This window comes from Myzus persicae, unplaced genomic scaffold (assembly GCF_001856785.1).
Source record: "Myzus persicae strain clone G006 unplaced genomic scaffold, MPER_G0061.0, whole genome shotgun sequence".
In the NCBI taxonomy this organism is placed as follows: Eukaryota; Metazoa; Arthropoda; class Insecta; order Hemiptera; family Aphididae; genus Myzus; species Myzus persicae.
Window position 1 is genome coordinate 132,246 of NW_019103798.1, and position 18,160 is coordinate 150,405.

Genomic DNA, 18,160 nt, shown 5'->3' on the forward strand with positions numbered 1-18,160 from the left:
GAAACTAGTAACTACTCGTTCAGATTTTGATTTATATAGACCAAAATGTTCAAAAAAATCATCTGTTTAAAAATTTACAGTAAACAAAGTAGGTTTTACCTAATTAATTATATTTGAAAAAAAGTAGTTTGAATCGTTACAGGACTGCGAAATGGTATATAAATCTAAAATAATTAGAAATTAAAAACTTAGTCTAAAATGTTTGAAATATTATTAGAAAATGTATATTATTAAGAATTTTTCAGCTTAATGAGCTATTAGACATTAGTAGATAATTTTGAAGATAATTGAATCGGCAGACCAACGAAAAGACAATAAGGGAGGATAAGTCCAACATTTTCAATCCCCATATACAATTGTTATGAAGCTACGGAAAAAAAATTCTAAAAACTTACCAAACATTTTATTGAAGGTAACAAATTACTGAATATCTGTCTTACAAAATTAATCTATTTAAAAACTAATATTTTACTTTTTCAAAAGAAAAAAAACTCCCAAAAGTTTTCAAAAGTGGAAGAAAAAACAAACAAAAAATTAAGGAAAAATGGGAATTTTTACGGAAACTTGATTTTCGACAAAATCGATTCTGGTTTTTAATGTAGCTCTATTAAAAAATATCGCAGATACATGAATTTTCACTAAATGTTTATATTTGTGATTTACCTTAAAAAACTTAAAATACCTTAAAATACTTTGAAAAGTGTTAAACTATAGGTGTATGAAAATTTCGATTATTATTTGTTTGTTTATGATAATGTCGATAAAAAACTTTCTCTCCATCAAAAAACATGAAAATGTAAAAATTAAAATTAAAATACAAAGTTATTTTTTATGAGCGTTTGAATTTAGAATTTTCACAAAATTCGTAAAAATCACTAAAACTTTTCTTTTTATATCAAAGATTTTACAATTCAATACAAGATTCCTTATAATTTTGTCTTATCAAAAAAAAAATTCTACCGAAAAGTCAAATTACATTTTTAGGATTGTTTGAAGTTGAAATATTTACAACATTAGATACTCACTCTATTTCTTATATTGCGATTTTCTTATTTTGTTGTAATTCAAAAACAAATAACTTGAAGATACTTAAAATGTACATCATATTTATATATTATCAATTCATATACTTGATAAAATTTTCAAAATATTTTGACTCATTTTGAACTGTTCAAGAACATTTTTAATTTTCTAATTTTTTTTTCTTTAATTGTCAATCAAATTTTATTTGTTGGGTCTAATACAAGGGTTCCTAGCTGATAAATATTAACAATATCAGATGAAAAATATTAAAAATATATAGACGCAATTTTGTTTATATGCATTTAAAGTTCAAAGTTTGACCAAATTCATATTCAAAATGTACAAATAATTTTATAGTTTAAAATGATTGAAATTTTCATCTTTTATAGCGCAAAATTCCACTCAAATAGGTTATTCTGTAACCAAAAAATCTTGAAATATATAATCATAGTTTTTTTTTTGTTCAAATGTGAACGAAATTACATATTAAATAACCAATAATAATGGTCTATGTTATTTGGTTGTAAATTAAAAATATTATTCATGGAAACTTGAAACTTTTAAAGTACATTATTATATTTGTTATTGCAATGACCCTTCAAATGCTTTTTTTTGGCAAAAATGAATTTAATTTAATGCGTAGCACTAATGGTTACTAGTAAAATAAATTACTTACGAGTAAAACACAATAATATCATCAAATATACTAAATTACTAAGTAATATTATCAAATGCCAGACCGTTTTCTCTCAGAATCAATTTTCGTGTACAAATGTACAATGATTTTATAGGATGGAATTCAAATTTAACACCATCTATTACAGTAACCCACTATTGTAACCTACTGCAAAGCGACATCTAATTACTCGCTCTTTTATTGATGAAATGTAGTAAAATAAAGTTACAAAACCCGTCATATAAATATATCATCCCTTACTCCTTAGTGTGCTATTACATACGTGTTTGAGCTAATAGTTTTTCGACAATTTTATGGATTTTATGATTACAGACAGGATCACGTATAATTTGTGCTTTTGTATACAGTTACATGATTTTTGTTTGTTTTTTATTATAAATCAATGCCTGATTTTTAATTTCAGTATAAATTAATCCATACAATAATTTAACTCGAGTATCTATTTATTTTGTTGATTAACCCATATAAATTAGGTTGCACTTATAATTTATATTCATAATACATAAATGTATTATAATCAATGGACACTGCCTTACTGTATGCTGTTCTTTTAAATAAAAAAAATATGGAAGATATACACTGGTTTTAGATCACTGGTCAGTACAATAAACATCAATGTAAAATATACCGAAAATCAACTGTCCTTTAACTCAGATTATACATTTATACATCAAATATATATGTATACTTACAGGGTCCGTCAAAGTGATCCCCGTATTTAGAGATGGCAGTGAACACAGTCCTTATAGGTTTACATCGAGAGCATTTTTGCCTTTTGGTAGGTTATAAGAATTCTCCAAAAACATGTATAATATACTAAGAGTAAAAATGTGTCACATACTGAAAATATACGTAGTTTAAACGTAAAACAGGTGTTATATCTTATTTTTTATCAATAGTATCCAAATTATATACCAATTATTCGCCAAAAATACTTCACCTTTAAACGAAAAATCATCAAATATTTTATTCTTAAATTTATTCCCAATAAATACCAGTGGTATACATGTAAAATATACAGATTATTTATACGCGTTAAGTACGATTAATCTTGTTGAAAAACTTATCTTTCGAACTGCAGGTGGCACAAGTAAATTATCTTATAAAACAATGAATTCCTCCGTACAAAACACGTAATTCGGTATTCATAACTACTTATATAATTAAACGTTTAATATTCGTATATTATAAATGTATATGTTTACTGTGTAATGCCTGGATTATTGATACGATTCTCTTATTCGAGGAACTATTGGCAGGTTTTGGTTGCTCCGAAGTATTTTTGATAAAATATGTATTTATGTATTTACCTATTGAATTAACTACTAGGTATTCAATATGTTAAAAAAAATACAATACAATTTTAATAGTATTTTGGCATTTTATTTGTCTTTGCGTATATATAATATATATATTATATATATATATATTATCTTATAATAATATATATAATATCTTTATATATTATGGACCTTTATTGCGCATTTAAGTCCTCATTTTTTTTTTTATAACATTTTAGATCTCTAAAAAAAAACTAAAATAAAGAGAATTTGAAAATTTGAACTTCTACAAATTTGTCCGTTGTACCAACGATAGCCAGCGCACATATTTTCGGGTTTTGCTATGGAAGTCATTTTTATTCCGACTTCTCTTATTTCCACCAAAAAAATGTATATACCGAATTTTTTCTGATGTCAGAGTTAGTTGCGTGCAGGCACGTAGCCGGGTTTTTGTTCATATAAGATGGACCTGCAATATTTTTTCTACTTTTGGTATACACTCCACCACTCTTTCCATACTCACATAAATGATACATCGCCGAAATGTCGACTGATAAAATACATACAGTGGTCTAACTATATCACAGCATTTAAATCATAGAACAATATAGAAGCGAAACTCGATCAGCTGATGGGAGTTTTGTTTCCCTATAATCTGAAGTCTGAACCTCCGAAAAACATGGAAACGTTTCCCTTATCAACATGATGTTAGACCCAAAGTCACCCGTATTATCAAAACGTTTCCGCCACATAGGCGGGGTATGCTGTGCGGGGTTGGCTTGTTTCCCGTAGGCCGTAACCACGTTTTGTGTGCTATCGTTTACTTTTGCAAATTTTGCTTACACTGGTCCCCAGTTTTTTATTCAACAATTATTAGAAAATACGATTTTTGTTTACATTTTCATTGAATAAATTAAATATATTCTTACAAAATTTCCAATGTGTTTGTTCTTTATGCCTAGTATTTTATCCCAAATCCAATTACCTATTATCGCATATTCACATTAGTCATTAATTTAAGTATTATAATATTTTTTCATTAGAGTTATTACTTACATTAAATTGAAATACATAAACATTAAAATGGTAAAATTAATAAGACTACATTTTTGTACAAAATGGTACAAAAAATATTGTTGTATGGTGATAACATTGATATGATATGTTTAATTGATAATGTATGCCACGCCCCCCCTGGAGACCGTGTTCAAGGCCATAATCGCCTGATTCGGCCAACGCACGGAGTTTCGTACCCTGTTTAAATCTAAGATCATAACATATACTAGTAAATACAAAATAGTACCCAGTATATGATCTAAGCTTCAAATTATGCACTAACACACATATACATGAGAAGTACGATAAATCATGGAAGAAATAACACGAAACGGTAACACATATCACGTGATACTATGACCATAGAGACTATGTGAGGTTATGTTTTTGGAATTTAATCTTTTTGTGATTGCGTCAGGATTCAGGAGTACTCCTCAGGTATTAATTTTATTTAATATACTTTTATTTTTACTACTATGTTTGGTCGATTTTATTTTGTATAAATAATAAAAGATTTTTCATTTCTAGTCTTATAATAATATACGATTAAAACCTCTAATTTATTTTTTCATTTTAAATAGGTATGTAGTCTGATGTGGATTACGAATCTGTTAACATTAAATCGAAGTCAAATTTTAATATTATGTTTCTGTTGTTAGATTAAAATGCCGTTGTCGTGTCGGTTTTATGCCGAACGTTATCCAGAAATTGACGATGTCGTCATGGTCAACGTTCGTAGTATTGAAGAGATGGGTGCTTATGTACATCTTCTGGAATACAACAATATTGAGGGTATGATATTGTTATCAGAATTGTCCAGAAGACGTATTCGTTCCATTAACAAATTGATTCGCATCGGAAAGACTGAACCTGTAGTTGTTATTCGTGTAGACAAAGAAAAAGGTACAATATTATTTTGAAACATTTTACTTCTTTATACAGCTGTCTAATACTGGTATGTATATATATATATATATTATAGGTTATATTGATTTGAGTAAAAGAAGAGTTTCTCCTGAAGATATAGAAAAGTGTACCGAAAGATTTGCTAAAGCAAAAGCTGTTAATTCAATTTTGCGGCACGTTGCAGAACTTTTAAACTTTGAATCTGATGCTCAATTTGAAGAGCTATACCATAAAACAGCTTGGTTTTATGAGGAAAGAACTAAGAAGAAGTCATCAGCTTATGATTTTTTCAAACAAGCTGTTCAGTAAGTTTTTTCTGTACCTATATTTTTTAAGACTTAGCGCATTATTATTATTTATTATACAGAGTGATTCACTAAATGTGCCACCCTTTTTCTTCAATGGTGAAAATATGATTTTTGGAATTTTTTATTCCTATACTTAATGAACTATAACAACTGTTTGTACTATTTAAGAAGTGTCCTGTGGAACATAAACTTCTTTTTTAAAACAAGAACCCCTCTTATCTTCTGTAAATTATTTAGTGTATACCTAATTATTTTTCTGAATATTTTTTTTCATATCTACATCAAAATTTAAACAAGTTATCTTTCGAGTTCTTCAACTAAAAATATGAGGTCTATTATTGTGATGTGGAAATTAGCATATTTTATCACTATTTTGTGAAGTATATAAAAGCAGTTTCTCCCAATTTTTTTTAGAAGTTTAATTACTTTAATTACATTTCTGTTTTTATTGTTATTTATTTTTATTTTTCTTTCATTGAGTATAAGTAATTATTAGCAACATTTTAATTATTTTAGAGATCCATCTATATTAGCTGAATGTGGGTTAGACGAGAACACTCAAAATGTATTGCTTAATAATATTAAACGAAAATTGACTTCTCAAGCTGTAAAAATAAGAGCTGACATTGAAGTTGCATGTTATGGATATGAAGGGATTGATGCTGTTAAGACAGCTTTAAAAGCTGGTCTTGCTTGTTCCACAGAGGAACTTCCAATCAAAATCAATCTAATTGCCCCACCATTATATGGTAAATATTTATTTGTCATTCATACATAACTAAACTAATAATTACAAAATTGATGTATACTTATTCAACCAAAGTTGATATTTTGTTTTTTATTTTAATCAATTTTATGAATGTACCTACAAAATCTTATTTTCTGACACTTACTTTTGAATTCATTATTAATATGTTATAAATAATTGGAACTTGAAAAAACAAAAATTAATTTGTATAATATAATTAATTTTTGTTTATTTAGTAATGACAACTGCCACACCTGAAAAAACTGACGGTTTAAAAGCATTGCAAACTGCTATTGAAGAGATTGATAAAACTATTCAAACTCTTGGTGGTGTATTCAAAATCCAAATGCCGGTAAAGAAAATAATAATATGTATTTTAAATAATTAGACTAAACATTCAAATACTACCGTTTAGGCACAAATTATTACAAAAATATTTTTTCTTCTATTAGTTTCACTGTGTCCTATTATTTTCAAATTTAAAAAATACATTATTCTCTGTTCATTTGTATAATCCGTAAACATTTTAAAATAAAATTAATTTTATTAATTTTAATAATTTTAAATTTTAGCCGAAAGTGGTTACGGCTAGTGATGAAGCTGATTTGGTGAGACAAATGGAGAAAGCTGAATTGGAAAATGCCGAAATTGCTGGTGATGATGACGAAGAAGATGAAGAAGGTATGCAAAATGGTGATGTGGATGTTGACGATCAAGGAGGCGAAGAGAACGAAGAAGAATAAAAATCTATTTAATATTGATTGATAATTGAAATATCTATTTGAAATAATATATTAAAAATAGGATTTTATGAATTTATTTATACTGTATTTATTACCTTCCCAGTAAATTTAGGTATTTGGTTACTGATATTTTTGAAATCGCAAGTTAACTATGAATCCTTAATTTTTTATTGAACTTTATATTTAAATTTGTGGTATATTAATTATTAAAGTTATTTTTTATTTCATCAACTGGTGTTCCTAACTTCTATAATATAATAAAAAATAATATAAATATAAATAATTTCAACAAGTTTTTACTTTTTTAAAATTTGTAAGAGGACTCTACACCCACGTATGTTGTCTCCGTCTTAAAAATCTACAACATATCAAACAGTTTTGCGCAAAATAGAACCACTCAAGCTGTAGTCCAAGCTAAGCAACCAAATGTTCACACTTTAAACAAAAAAACATTTACTGTGCAACATCGTTTTAATTTTTGCATTAACATAAATACAAAAATTTCTTATTGTTTAAAAATTTCAAACTTGAATAATATTTTTTGTATTTGTTATATCGAAAAAATAAAAACAATGTTGCTCAGTAAATGTTCTCTTGTTTATAGTATCAAAATTTAGTTGCTTAGTTTGGACTACAGCTGGAGTGGTTTTCTTTCGTGCAAAACAGTTTTTGATATGTTGACGTTTGTAAGAAGGAGACAACACATGCCGGTGTAGCGTCCTCTTAATTATCAAAATATATATTACATATTTTATAAAACTTGTACACACAATATTATTAGAATAATATTTTGATAACAATATAGAGTTAGGTATTAAGACTTAAAAAATTGAATACATTTTCATGAAATTCTAGTCTTATGGTACCTATTTACTAATTATTTTTTTACTATCTGATACATGCATTCTTTAATTGAATTTTATAAAAATGATTGGTACATAATATACTATAGAATATAGATCAGTGGTACTCGCCAAATAAAAGCTCTCGGATGAACTTTATCTGCCCGCAGAAAAGAAATTTTTTTTAATGGTACTTACATTGTAAGTATATATACAGATATACTGACTATTTGAATACATAATTTGTAGAAGTTATTCAATTTAACCTTCAGTAGGTCGCGCGGGTTATGAGTATCTATTCTGTCGTGTGGGGTAAACATTTTCCTTGATTAAACATAATACATTTTTCTTTAATATTTATTTATTTTAAATTTAATTTTTATTGTATAGAACGAAAATAGAATACGAAATATAATCAATACTTTAAATTTACATTTGTTTTATTATTTCATTCCAATCAACGCTTTTATTTCTTTGTGGTTGGTATCCGATGCATCACGTTCGCGACAATAAATTGCACGTGCCTTTGATATAATATTAATATATATAATAGTGCAATTTACTATTGTATCCAACATGGGCTTGGTAAAAAACACTTACCAACATTCAAGAACATTTGTTTTGTTTCTAATAATTGATGAAACGGCCGATTTTTCGGTAACATAATTTTTTTTGGACATGCGAACTCTCTGGTTTGGGGCACGTTTATTCCACCTAGTTCCATCTTTACCGACGTAGTGTGGCAATATTCTCATGTTAAGTGGTAACTCGTCACCTAATTCATGGTAATTATCATCATTTGGAATCGCATTATCTACAAAATGATTCTGTCTGTTCTGAGTTTCTCCATCAGAAATATCGAATTGTTCAGTAGGTTAAGATCTTCTTCGTCACTTGATTTTCCTCCTCAAATATCGTCATTATCATCAAAATCATCAATGAGAACGCTTCAATTCGTCGACGTTCTAATTCATCCATTTCCAAATATAATATAATAGTACGCGGGGGAAAAAATACATATTTCGTCGCGTGGGGTAAAAATATGCCAAACTACTTAATACACTCGAACTTCTAACACAGGTATTGAGCGTACTAACTACTAACTACTAACGTCTAACAGATAAAACATTGAAGATTGAACAAACTTAATCTAATCCACGATCACTATCTATAATCGTGATCTAGTCTAATAATGACGTATAAATAGAAGCTAGATAAAATCCCAACACTCTTATACCAACCTAAATAATATTAAAACATCGATTAAAATTAGTGGGGTAAAAAATTACCTCGCTCGACCTACTAAAAATTATTGAATCATTTGACAATAATGATTTATCTATTAATGGGCTGTCAAAAAAATTATCTAATTCTCCATTAAAAGCTCCTTTTCCTGATGTTCTTATAATTTTAAGAATCTTTGCTTGTATGCCTTGGGGCTTGGACCAATGCGAGTGGTGAACGATCATTTTAAGTGCTTCGACGCGTTAAAAATTATTTAAGAATTTAAGATCCACCTTTCCACCTTATCTCAAGATAAAACATCTTCCTTTTCATTACTGTCTATAAAAAATGAGATACTTAAAAGGATTGATTGGTCAACTGTTATAAAAGAGTTTGTGAATAAAAGAATAAGAAAAAAAATATTTTAATTAATATTGTACAATATTTGTAATTTAAATTGTTTTATATAATTATATACAATACATACATATAATATGCAATAATATTTTATTATTAATAAAGATAAGATTTTGTATTAAAAGTCAATGTTTATTACATAATCACTCCATAAATAACTTAAAATGTAGGAGTTACTTATTATTTATTAGTTATTGAAATATAAATATTTTACATTATACAGCTTCTCCAATTTTCAGTTTTATTAAAAAGAAAGGATTATTGTTTCAAATAGATAATAATGACTAATTAGTATAATAATATTTGTATGTAGCTATGTAGGTATAATATTTTATGATGTGTAATTGACTAACCAAAATTCCGAGGGCAGCGAGGACATTTTTTTAAATATTTCATACTTTCATAAAATACACCAGGGGCGCAAAATAATTTTTCCCCCCACATATTAACCCTTAATGCAATAATGCGCCTCTGATTGGGTCGCGACCCATGGTTTGGGAAACGCTGCTATAGATTATGCGTAGGTAGGTAACGTAAGTGTAAGCCATCTTAATTTGGGAATAACCTGTATATATAAATCACAGAATAGTCAAGTACATAAAGGTATTTTGATTCAATATTTAATACGCTGATTGTCAAATCGAATAAATACTCTTGTTCTGTTACTCTTTACACTTTCCAGACACGCAGTGTCGGAATAAGACCAAGCATAACCCTATTGTCCAAGGCACAACATTTTTCATTACGAAAATAAATATTATGTGTACTGTATAAACTATGTAGGTATAGTTAGGTATGTTGTTCGCAGATTGTTATAAAGTTAAATAAAAATTACATACAAATTATAATATTGGAATAATAAACAGATTGTGAGATTCCTGACTAAATGTAAAACTGCAGAATTTTGTATCTGTTAGTTCACTTTCATATTATCATATCTTCATAGGTACCTATTTTTAATTTTTTGGCTGGTATAAAATACATTTGATTGCACTTCTATTCATTTTAGATATTTGTATTTAGAAAATATCCAATTATTATTAGAGTATTTGTCATATTATACACATAACAATAACTTTTCAAATTGTAGTCGATACGCATTTGATATGATCCATGTTGGTATGTTTGTACTTATTAAATTGTAGGTAGGTTAAAACTAAGTGACAAATTCATAAGTGGGTTATACACATTACACATCTCTTCACGTTTTTCTTATTATTATATTTTCTTTGATAGATTTTAAATTGTTTTTCAATAACGATTTATGTGTGTCACATTTATTTCAGTTGGTTGGCACACCGATTTTGATGGACTGTTATTCAAACTAAATAAACGTTTATTATAGTGCATTTTGTACTGAGGTATATAGGTACAACTACAAATTACAATCAACTATATTATTATATTATAGAAAATAATTTCGTGATCCTAAAATTAAATAATTATTTTTCATTTAAAATTGGTTGGTTTTATAATTATTTGTGTCATACTCTTTTACCATCACTGATGATTTGTATTTTTAAACAAAATATTATTATTTATTGGGTATATCTACTGTAAGTAACCTACCTATAATATTTCTTTAAAAAAAATCATTTTTAACATGTTAAACTAATGATGACTATGTTTTTTAAAGTATGGAGTGAGAAATGTGGTTTTATAAATAGAGTTATAAACTCGAAAAGTTTTTTTCCAAATAACTATAGATATTATTATAACGTGAAATTGGCTGAGAATAGTTAAAGAAACGTATTTATTATTATATTATATTTATTTTAAAATAAGGCCTTTCTGGTTCATTGAATAATTATGTACGCATCACGCTTACAATATTAAAAAAAAAAACTTATCCGATTAACTAGGTAGGTATAAAGATATTCACCGTTCATTTTTAAGTGATTGCCGTACATTTTAACATGATAATAAATTTAAAATGGTAGGTATGTAATATTTATGTAGGATATAACAATTCAGAATAATATTTTTTGTGGAAACAATTTATTCATTGTATATACCTATACTAAAAAAAATAAAATAATATTAAATACTATAATATACATGGACGTAGATAGGGTCCTCAAATGCATAGGGCTTGAATCCAAAAGGTTTCAAGAGCAAAACGAGTGGGAGACTTGTCTTACACTACTTACACACAATATTATTTGATCTATAATACAGTTCAAAACTATCACAAATTAAATGTAAATTAATTACATTACTCTATTAGTTTAAAAATTATGCCCAACGCCCTCCAAGTTTCAAGTTATCTGTTAATAATTTATATTATGTTTATTATTGAAAACGGTCCAGTCATTTTTGGAGGCTATATTAACTTTATTGGTGTAACCCTATTTTTCTCGTGACAAAATGAAAAAATACAAAATTTAGATTTGTATATTGGTTTTGGTGTACCTACCTACCTCAGTTCACATGCAAATTTGAGGCACATTGTGAACTAACTCGACCAAGATGGACTGTTAATTTGTGATGGATTTGTACATAGTACTTGGTATAAAACTACCAAACTACTGGTTCAAACTACTCTTTAAATTTTCCTAATATTTCCAAGAACAATTTGAAATTTTTACAAAATCTATTTAGTATTTTTTGAGTATATAAGTATATATAATAGCTACAAATATACATTCAACAACTCTCATATTTATTTTAAGATATAATTTCTTTATTCGAACCATAACGTAACGATTTGATGAATGCTTTTACATCATCAACCATAATAAAGATTACCTATACATTAAAATATATTAAGGAGGGCTAAGCCTTTCTTCCCCCCCCCCTATTTACGTTCATGATAATAAACTGTATACATTTTTCAAAAAAAATAATACTTTAATTGTTTATTATAGGTATAGTTGATAATATTATTGACTTCAGTAAATAAGTGTTAAATCATCGCAACTGCTGTCAAATTTATGTAGCACGGTACCTACCTGGGTACTTATAGTTATTATAAAACGGTTTATTGGAAATACAAGATTAGCTACAAATGATATAATTTTAACACAATTATAATAGTAAACTGAATGGCATGAAGATGTTAGTAAGAGTAAAAAATGATGTCTAATTACGATATTGGTATCTACCTCGATGGCTCAAATGCTCTCTTAACTCTAAAAGAATGTATCAACACTGATAGGAAAAGGGGCCCAAGATATTTTAGTTTTTATATTGAATAGTAGATTAGTAGAACTTAAATATGTTTGATCCCGTAAATGCATTATATTTATATATGTGTTAAAAGTGTTAATTTCCGAGAGCGAATCACTGTGGGTCTTTTATAATATAAAAAAAGATGTCCACATTTTTCTATAATTAGAACTTATTTTTTTTTCTTCAAAAACCCACGAATGCTAAAATTTCAGTGTTACAAATCTCGGGGAGCGGGGGGAGGGGTATTTCCCCTTCACCCCAAAAAATAGTTTAGTGGTAGGCATGTCGCATGTATGTACATGGCGGATCCTACTACAGTAGCTATAGTAGCTGGTAGAAGCTACATTTACTTACATAATTAATAGGTATTGTAAATGTAGGTAATTATAATGAAATAATCAGGGCTTTACCAGTTTTCTTGTTCTAAGAAGTGTTCTTAACCAGTTACCGGTTACCTTACACCAGGATAATGTAGTGGCTACCAGTTACCGATTTTTAACGGTTTATGATATATGTAAATAACCGCTTACCGATTTTAAGTTTTAACCGGTTTAAATACCGTTTTTCACAAAATGTTTTTCGTTTTCACTTATCAATTACGAATTATTTATAATATGTTTATAATACGGACTAAGATATATCTATATAAAGTATATCTGTATGTTTTCTTAACAAGTCTTATAATGGTAACCGGGTATCATTAAATGAACGATTTTCAGAAATGTTGATGGTTGATTTTTGGTATACGACTTTATGAACTTTTGTTAATCGGTTACCGATATCCGCTTTCCATACTGCAAATAAAACCGGTAAACGGTTTAGGGTTCTTAAAATTTACGGTTTTTAACGGTTTTAAGCCCTGGAAATAATCTATAACTCTTAAGTATCTACAAATAATGCAATTGGTAGATAGAGGTATACTTATAAATTAATTTAAATCTTTCTAATCGCGCAGCGGCGCCCGCCCTCTTCCCCTTGCAAACTTGGTTATATTAATGTAGGCGGAGGACTTCTAAACATACGCTTCTGCTGCTAGATGATGCGGAAAGAGTAGATATATATAGTGTATTCGGTACTTACTTTGGTACTTCTCTTTTATATTTAACCAAATCAATTGCAATACAATATGTAGGTATATACATTAACGGGGAATATCGCCGATATCGGTCACACATGCGGGTACATCATATTATTATTATATTATATTATAATATGCACGCAGTAACGGTCACGTTGTATGGAGGTTACGCGTCAATGACCCGAACTGCGGTAATGATATTGTTATTATTATTATATAGGTACGCGTATAATACACCTATAACATACAAATAGATACACCGGGCATCGACCGGTTTTACGCGAAGTAGGAGGCTTCTGCGAACGTTTCGCGAGATCTCCGCGCAGAGATCCGTATCCATCTCTTCCGCCGTGCAGCTCCGCGGCCGCCGCCACCTCCTCCTCCTCCTCCTGCTACTGCTCATCGTCGGAGCTACGCCGTCGTCGTGGGCCAGCGGAGGAGACAGAACACTTTGTGCTTGCAGCGGTCCACCGGTCCAGTGGTCCAGTTAGCGCAGTTCCTCCGGTGTAACGTCTGCAGTGAATCTCGCCGTCACCGCGATCTGAGCACGGATCGACACGCGACGTCGAGTGTATATTACTATACATAATCCCGCCAGATCTGCGGATCTGTCCAACAGTCGCTCAGCGATCCATGTCAATCGCCGTCATCGCCGTCAGCGTCATGCGCCGACAAATGTTCTGGAGCGGTTGCTTGTTGGCGCTGACCACCGCGGTGGCAGTGACGGTCGCGGCTCCGCTGGCCGAGCCCTCAGCACCGGACTCGGACGACGTGGTGACGTACGACCAGCGGCAGAACGGCACCGAGAACGTGCGGATCAGCCTGAGCGACCTCAAAGTGGTGCTGGCCCCGGCCGACGGCCTGTTCCAGATTATGTCCATGGCCGGCGCGCAGTTTCTCAACTCGGAGTTGGCAGGCGCAGCTTCGGAACACCGGCCGACGGGCGTCGAGTGCACCGGGTTCAAGTGCAACAACCGGCATAGGCAGGCCGCTAAGAAGTCAGTGTACAGTAATTTTAACCTTATTACCTATGTTTAACCTTTAACGTGTTGCGTACCTACGCACCTGCAGCAGAACTACAATGTATAATTTTTAGAATAAATTGCGTCGTTTTGCCATCGTTCAATCGTACGTTGCGTGTATATTAATAAAATATATAATCACGGGCCACGGGTGAGTTGATAACCAATGTACCTATGCCATTTATCAGCGGTACCAATATATTATGTATATAAAATTGATAATTACGAATTGGTAGGTACATAACGGTATTACGCAAATTATGGAGCCAAAATTTTAATATTCACATGATGAATTTTGGACGTGCCTATATTATATAGTGTATACCAATATGCATAAGCATAACATTATATATACAAGGCGCCATGGTGAGATAAGTTTAACCGAATTTAGGTACCTATATTAATTTTCTTATAGCCAATTTTTGTGATCTATAACTTCTGATCATCGTGATTTTTAATTTGTATAATGTTGAAACTTGAAAGTATTAAAAATGTATGTCATCATATAATAATAAAATTCTTTACTAAACATTTAACACTTTTTGTGAACTTTCGTGAATGGTCTTGAGATATACTATCGACATGATAATAAGACGACACCAATTATAAAATAAAAACCCTAAAATTATTATATTTTATTATATTACGAAAATGACAAATAAAGCGAACCGGAAACTAGCAGAGGGAGAGATAATAGTACATTATTGGTACGTACCTTTAGAGTTAAGAGTATGCCAATTAGTGTAGTCCAATTACTCTGATTCAGTATTATATATTTATCATATAGGTAGGTTAGGTTATTAATTAGTTAGGTTATTACACATATATATTGTGTATATATATACAGGGATATACTTTTTTTAGGTGACCGTTGGTTATTTTAAAAATAAATAACTTGAAATTTTAATTTTAGAAAATTGAAGATAATTGTAATTTAACATTTTATTATCTCCTTATTCCCTTTTTCATTATTTTATATTTGTTGTTTCACTATCCACTTCCACTATATTATCAACTATTGATTTTAAACGATCAACATTGCAGTCATACCTCTTTTTAATTTAACAATAACTCAAGCAAAATCGTGAAATAAACAATTCATGAAAAACCTTGTTTTGGATTTTGAAGCTTCAACTATGTATACAAAATAAAAAATGTGTACATTTTCAACTAGAAAATAATTTGCAAATGTTTGTGGTTTTGACAAATTTTGTGAAAAATTGAACTTTAAACGCTTGTAAAAATTGTTTGACTTTATGCTATGGATAAGTGCTCTATGAAATACTGATGAGGAATTCTATATTACATTTTCAAGCTTTCTAACTCTGAAAAAAATGTTATCAACATAAATCGAAAAAAAATTTTAATAAATAGCTAAAAAGGACCAAATTATTTAAAAATTAAAATTATGTGTAGAAGTATGTTATTTAAACTTTAAGTGAAAGTCTTAACTATATATGTTCGTAACTTAATGTTGTTCATTTATAAAATACAAAAAAAAAAAAAGATCAATTTTGTAGAAAACTGTTGGTTATTTCTTAATTTTCCACCGATTTCCATTATAAATTTGACTTCTCAAATTCCCATAATACCAACAACATTCAATCTTCTATCACAACCCCCCCCCCCCCCCCCAATGTGGGCGGTTAAAACGTTTTTACTTCTCTAAAGAGTGATGACAGACACAAAAACAAATATAATTTTCAATAAAAATACACACATTGAAAATGTTATAATAGTTCCAAAAATAATTCAAATACGTTAGTTTAACAGGAATATATTACCTATTGGCTATTTGTGTACCTATATACGATGGTAATTTATATAAATCAAGATACATATAAATATTTGGTATACAGGCAAAATATATATTATAAATGTTAGGTTACGAATTTATTGTATGTTCCGAACGGCAGGCTCGTTTATATGTAAGTAATCAAAGGTTTCCGGGTAACAGGGTGTAAAATAAGTAAAATAAAATAATATTTGAACATTTTTATCATTGTTCCATATAAATCATTTGAATTTGAAACATATTAAAGCTCAAATATTTTATATTGGGTATCTTTTTTAAAATTAATTTATTAGGTACGTTTTAGTTATACGCTATTACACTTTTATATACAGTATACACATACAAAAAATGCCACTGCAGTTTAGGACAACATTGGTTGGATTCTTCAGCTTATAACATTAATATGTATCAACTACTATAATTATACCAGAATGATAAAATTAACCATTATATTTTTCCATTTCATAAATCCTAAGTATTTTAGAGAACAGTTTTATTTGTGTTGACCAATAAAATTTAAATTATTTATTTAAAATTATTTGAATAAATTATGATAACTCTAGGAGGTTCCTAAATTGAAAATTATTCTCAATTTAAGATTTTTACGAAAAAAATAATTTTTCAAATTTAAAAGTATATAATGCACATTTTGATAAAGAATAAAAATAATATGTCCTAGTTTCTCTAGAATTCACAATGCGTCAAAATACATTGTTATTATACTATAACTTTTGTGTCTATAACTATTATAATATAGTATTATACGTATAGCTTTAGAGAAAGTTAATGGATTTTTTCTTTAAATTGAAATAACTCAATCGTGATGTGATAAAAGCAAGGTTTTTCATTCATGTTACCCATGATATGTTCCTTATTATTCATTTATATATAATAATACGTAACCTATTTCTTTGCCATTACTTAAAAGTTATTATAATACTAAATTTAGTCCATTACTTCGCATAACTGTTAACTATAGTCACCATAGGTATTAGGTATACACCGACATATCCTAAATGTAGACTATATAGTATACATGGTATAATGTTACAGGTACACTTAAAACGTTTATAAAAAATTTTAATTATTTTAATAATTTATTAATTTTATTTATTTTTAGAAATCGTTTCAAACTATCGAGTCTTATAGCACCATTGTTAAACAGCCAAGCAGAACAGAAAACTGCAGAAACAGAAAGTATTAGTATCAACAACAATAATCCTAATTAAACATTGAGTAGGTATGAAATACTGTTTACAATATCGGCTCAAAGAGGTACAATTTATATCAATACCAGGACGAATAAAATTATACCTATTACTTATATAAAGGTGCGGCTTAATAGATTTTTAAAACCTAAAATGTTGTTGTTCGTTATTATAGAATATTTAATAATTTCAGTATTTGTACTTAGCATTAAAAATATAAATAGTAAAAAGTTTTCATAAACATTAAGTATATATTTTTTAGTTTATTAATTTATTTGTAAATTTTACTTGCATTAATAAAGGTAACTACTTACATAATACCATATTTAATGCAGTTTTGTTCAATAAAGAACTTCAAAAATTAAATGTTTTGTGCATTAAATTTAAATATAATATGTCTTACATCATAGAAGCGGAAATTGTACATTTTATTATATGTAAATAGAACATATATATTTTCATTTATTTTATTTATATTATTTTACAATGTGGACTAAATCCTAATTACACGAAAACACCATTTTATCTTATTTTTGACTGATTCTCAAAATAATTGTGTTGCATTTAGTTATAGAAAATTGATACACGTAAGTAATTGACTGATACAAGTAGAAGGAACTTTAAAGTTCATCATAGAAGGTA

General features: G+C 28.7%; 2 protein-coding genes across 3 annotated transcripts; both read left to right on the forward strand.

Annotated features, from left to right (window-relative positions):
* Positions 1–4,359: 4,359 nt before the first annotated feature.
* Positions 4,360–6,837, forward strand: LOC111035329 (eukaryotic translation initiation factor 2 subunit 1). Of its 2 annotated transcripts, none has more exons than XM_022316902.1 (6): positions 4,360–4,494; positions 4,716–4,959; positions 5,039–5,267; positions 5,787–6,019; positions 6,255–6,370; positions 6,591–6,837. In XM_022316902.1, exons 1-6 carry the CDS (start codon positions 4,438–4,440, stop codon positions 6,759–6,761), a joined length of 1,050 nt encoding a protein of 349 aa, XP_022172594.1. In that variant the 5' UTR covers positions 4,360–4,437; the 3' UTR covers positions 6,762–6,837. The 2 variants fall into 2 exon arrangements, with proteins under 2 accessions (XP_022172594.1, XP_022172595.1); XM_022316903.1 differs by lacking the exon at positions 4,360–4,494 and adding an exon at positions 4,502–4,637.
* A 7,046-nt stretch (positions 6,838–13,883) lies between these two features.
* LOC111035334 lies at positions 13,884–17,646 on the forward strand. The gene is made up of 2 exons (XM_022316911.1): positions 13,884–14,491; positions 17,431–17,646. Exons 1-2 carry the CDS (start codon positions 14,127–14,129, stop codon positions 17,537–17,539), a joined length of 474 nt encoding a protein of 157 aa, XP_022172603.1. The 5' UTR covers positions 13,884–14,126; the 3' UTR covers positions 17,540–17,646.
* The last annotated feature ends 514 nt before the right edge of the window (positions 17,647–18,160 follow it).